The sequence below is a fragment of the Ictidomys tridecemlineatus genome, chromosome 10 (genome assembly GCF_052094955.1).
Source record: "Ictidomys tridecemlineatus isolate mIctTri1 chromosome 10, mIctTri1.hap1, whole genome shotgun sequence".
In the NCBI taxonomy this organism is placed as follows: Eukaryota; Metazoa; Chordata; class Mammalia; order Rodentia; family Sciuridae; genus Ictidomys; species Ictidomys tridecemlineatus.
The window spans coordinates 41,750,822-41,753,694 of record NC_135486.1 but is presented as its reverse complement, the minus strand read 5'-3'; the positions used below and the strand labels follow the sequence as shown (position 1 = coordinate 41,753,694).

General features: G+C 36.5%; 1 protein-coding gene across 1 annotated transcript; it reads right to left on the bottom strand.

Annotated features, from left to right (window-relative positions):
- Positions 1-1,901: 1,901 nt before the first annotated feature.
- Positions 1,902-2,528, bottom strand: LOC101973276 (squalene synthase). The gene is given in 5 exon segments (XM_021733004.2): positions 1,902-2,064; positions 2,066-2,285; positions 2,288-2,466; positions 2,468-2,513; positions 2,516-2,528. Coding segments are annotated over 5 exon segments (621 nt in total).
- Positions 2,529-2,873: the final 345 nt, after the last annotated feature.

Here is a 2,873-nt window from a genome sequence, read left to right as displayed (position 1 = left end):
ATAGAAATCTAGTTGGTCAAGGCAAAAAATATATATCATTTCTCCTGAGGGATCTTTTCTCTGGGTATTAATAATCCATGATCAACAGAGAGAGTTTAGAAACATTGGAAGGTACTAGGAGATTGAAATCACAGTGTGCATTTCCACCCAGAGATAACCAATTGATGTGGGTTTTTTTTTTAATTCATTCCAGTCTGTTGTTTCTAGCCTTGTGATCTCAAGCTATAGTATGATATTGTCTCCTCATTTTTTTAAATTTTCATTTATATCATGAACATTTTCCTTGTCTTTATTTTCTCAAAAATATTGTATAGATGTACCCTCATTCATTTAACGCTAACAACACATTAATGATGCACTTTCTACCCCAACCCCTACCCCATCCTAAGTGCTTCTTCTCAGAAAAGCATCACAGTTATAAAAGAAATGGTAAATGCAAAAGGTAGCATTAGTGTTAAGACTTGTCTTGTGTGTCTTAGTTTTACAAAAAAAAAAAAAAGAAAAATTAAAAGTATATTTTAAAAATCAAGGAAGTTAGAAAACATTGAGAAATCATGCCACTCTTCCCCAAATACATTGTTACTCTTCATATGACACATGTCACTTGTATGTCAATTTCCATAGTACAACAGCCTAGGGAAGGTTCTTCCTCTCAAGTCCTTTTCCAACTTGAATTTATGACTTGCTTTGGAGTTGAGAAGGCCATGTCCTCCAGGATACAAAGAGATCATTCTGGCTGTGGATATGAGCAGGCCTTGACCTTTCCTTATCAAGGAGAAAATTTGCCAACAAAATTGACAAGGTCATGTCTCAGCGAATTTCAAGTAACTGATTTTCCCCAAAATTTAATCGCACCCACCCCAGACCTGACATGAAAATTAAAAATAAAAATAAAACTTCAATCAGATGCCAGTGAACTTCTGCTTTATTTCTTTCAAACAAGAAATATTGAGGGATATGTTTTCTTAAATCTTGAGACAATAATGAAAAAGAAAGATCGAAGTATTTCAACCTCCTAACAAAGTACTAGGCACTAACTAAATATTTGTTGATAAATAAACAAATAATTAATAAACTTTAGCACTTAATGATGTGGAGAAATCAGAAAGCAGAGATCAAGAGTTGATAGTTGTGAACTTCAGCAGTAGCGAAAGTGTTTCTTGCTACCTCTGTTCACTAGTTTTATTTTTGTGCAAGACACTATGCTTTTTTTTCTCCTTGGGAAAAAAAATTATATCTAAGCCTCATTTTTCCCATCTATAAAATAACATTATAACAGTTTGTCTTCACAGTCTTACACGCTGAATAGTTGAGATCATACTTGATCTTGTATGTTATAAACAGTGAATGGACCTCAAGGACCAACCGGTTTCAGACTATGAGAAAAAAAAGCACCAGAACACACAGAACTGTTTTGCCAGCCTGGACATGCAGAGGGTCAGCCTGCATTCTTAGAAACGTGGAGATGTTACCCAGAATGATACATAGTCCTATCTACTACATTCAAACCAATTAAAACTAACTTATGAGAAAAATAGGATCCACACAGAAAGAAAATTCATTTCATTTTCTACTACCATAGGTAAATGAAATGTGTTTAACCATGATTCCAGCCATAATTCCCCCTGAATGTGATCTGTGACAGTCCCACAGGCAACCACTGCCTCTAAACCGCAGCAGTGTCCTGTTACTGACCACAGAGGCAGAAGGGACCACCACTCACAATACCAGGCGGCTGAGGATGAGGCATCCTTTCCTGTTATTTTTATAGGCTTCTAGCTACACTTCACAGTTTCTAAAGGTCTGAGCACACAGAATTCTACTGGGGGTTGAAGTAGGAGAAAAACAATAAAGGGAAACCAACATCCATCTTTCAAGGTAAATCCGTTTCACAGCAAACTTCAGATTCCAGAAAAAGTCAGATCGATATTCTCTGGTTGAACATAGTCTTCTGTTTTAGAAGAAAGACTGCCCAGATAGCGCCAGTTCAGGGCAACCAAGAGCATGAGAAATGACAGATAAATGGGGGAGTCCTGGCTTTGGGAGATCAGATGACATGTGGGAGAGGATTCACCTTGTTTGAGTGGAAAATGGGCCTGAGTTGAAGATTCTATGATAAATCTCTTCCTAGGCTGATCTTTTAATAGCATTGACAGCTTATAACTTTGACAACTGGCACAAGGTGGCATTCATTTTTAGGGTTACTGCTTGCCCTTTCCCAATCTTCACTGCCTGGTTGAACACCTGCTGATTACTGGCAGCCAAAGCAGCAATGCCATGAGTACAGAGTAACAGAAGTTAAGCACCCTCTGGTTTCTGAGTCTGGAAAGGTAAACAACAACATCTGGAACGTGGTGCACGGCATTGATTATAAGTTCATTCAGGCAAATGAGTCGATATTCTCTGGCTTAGCAAAATGCTAACTTCTTAATGTATCTGCTTCAAATCTCTTGAGGCCCAAATTCTCCCTTCTTATTGGTCCTCTAGAGAATCATGAATGATATTAGTTTTCTAAAAAATAGAGCCATAGACTTGGCAGGCTCTGGGTCCCCAGCAACTAGCAACTCCTAGTATTTTAACTTCAAACACATTTGATAGATGTTAATTATGAAAATTTGTGTTCAGACTTTAATAGTTTTTATTAAAAGTTTAAAGAATGGACTTCAGAACGATAGCTGTGTTTTACTAATGAAATTATTACCAGCAGATAACATGATTTCAAGGACAAGGTTTTTTTTTAAGTGTGTAACAAATACCAATTATAATGTTGAAGCTTCTAAATTAATTTATTTGAAATATTTTTTGCTTCTATTCAGTTCCTTGCAACAGTGAACTTTTGTTTTTCAAAATGTAGGAGAATTAAGCCCAGAAAC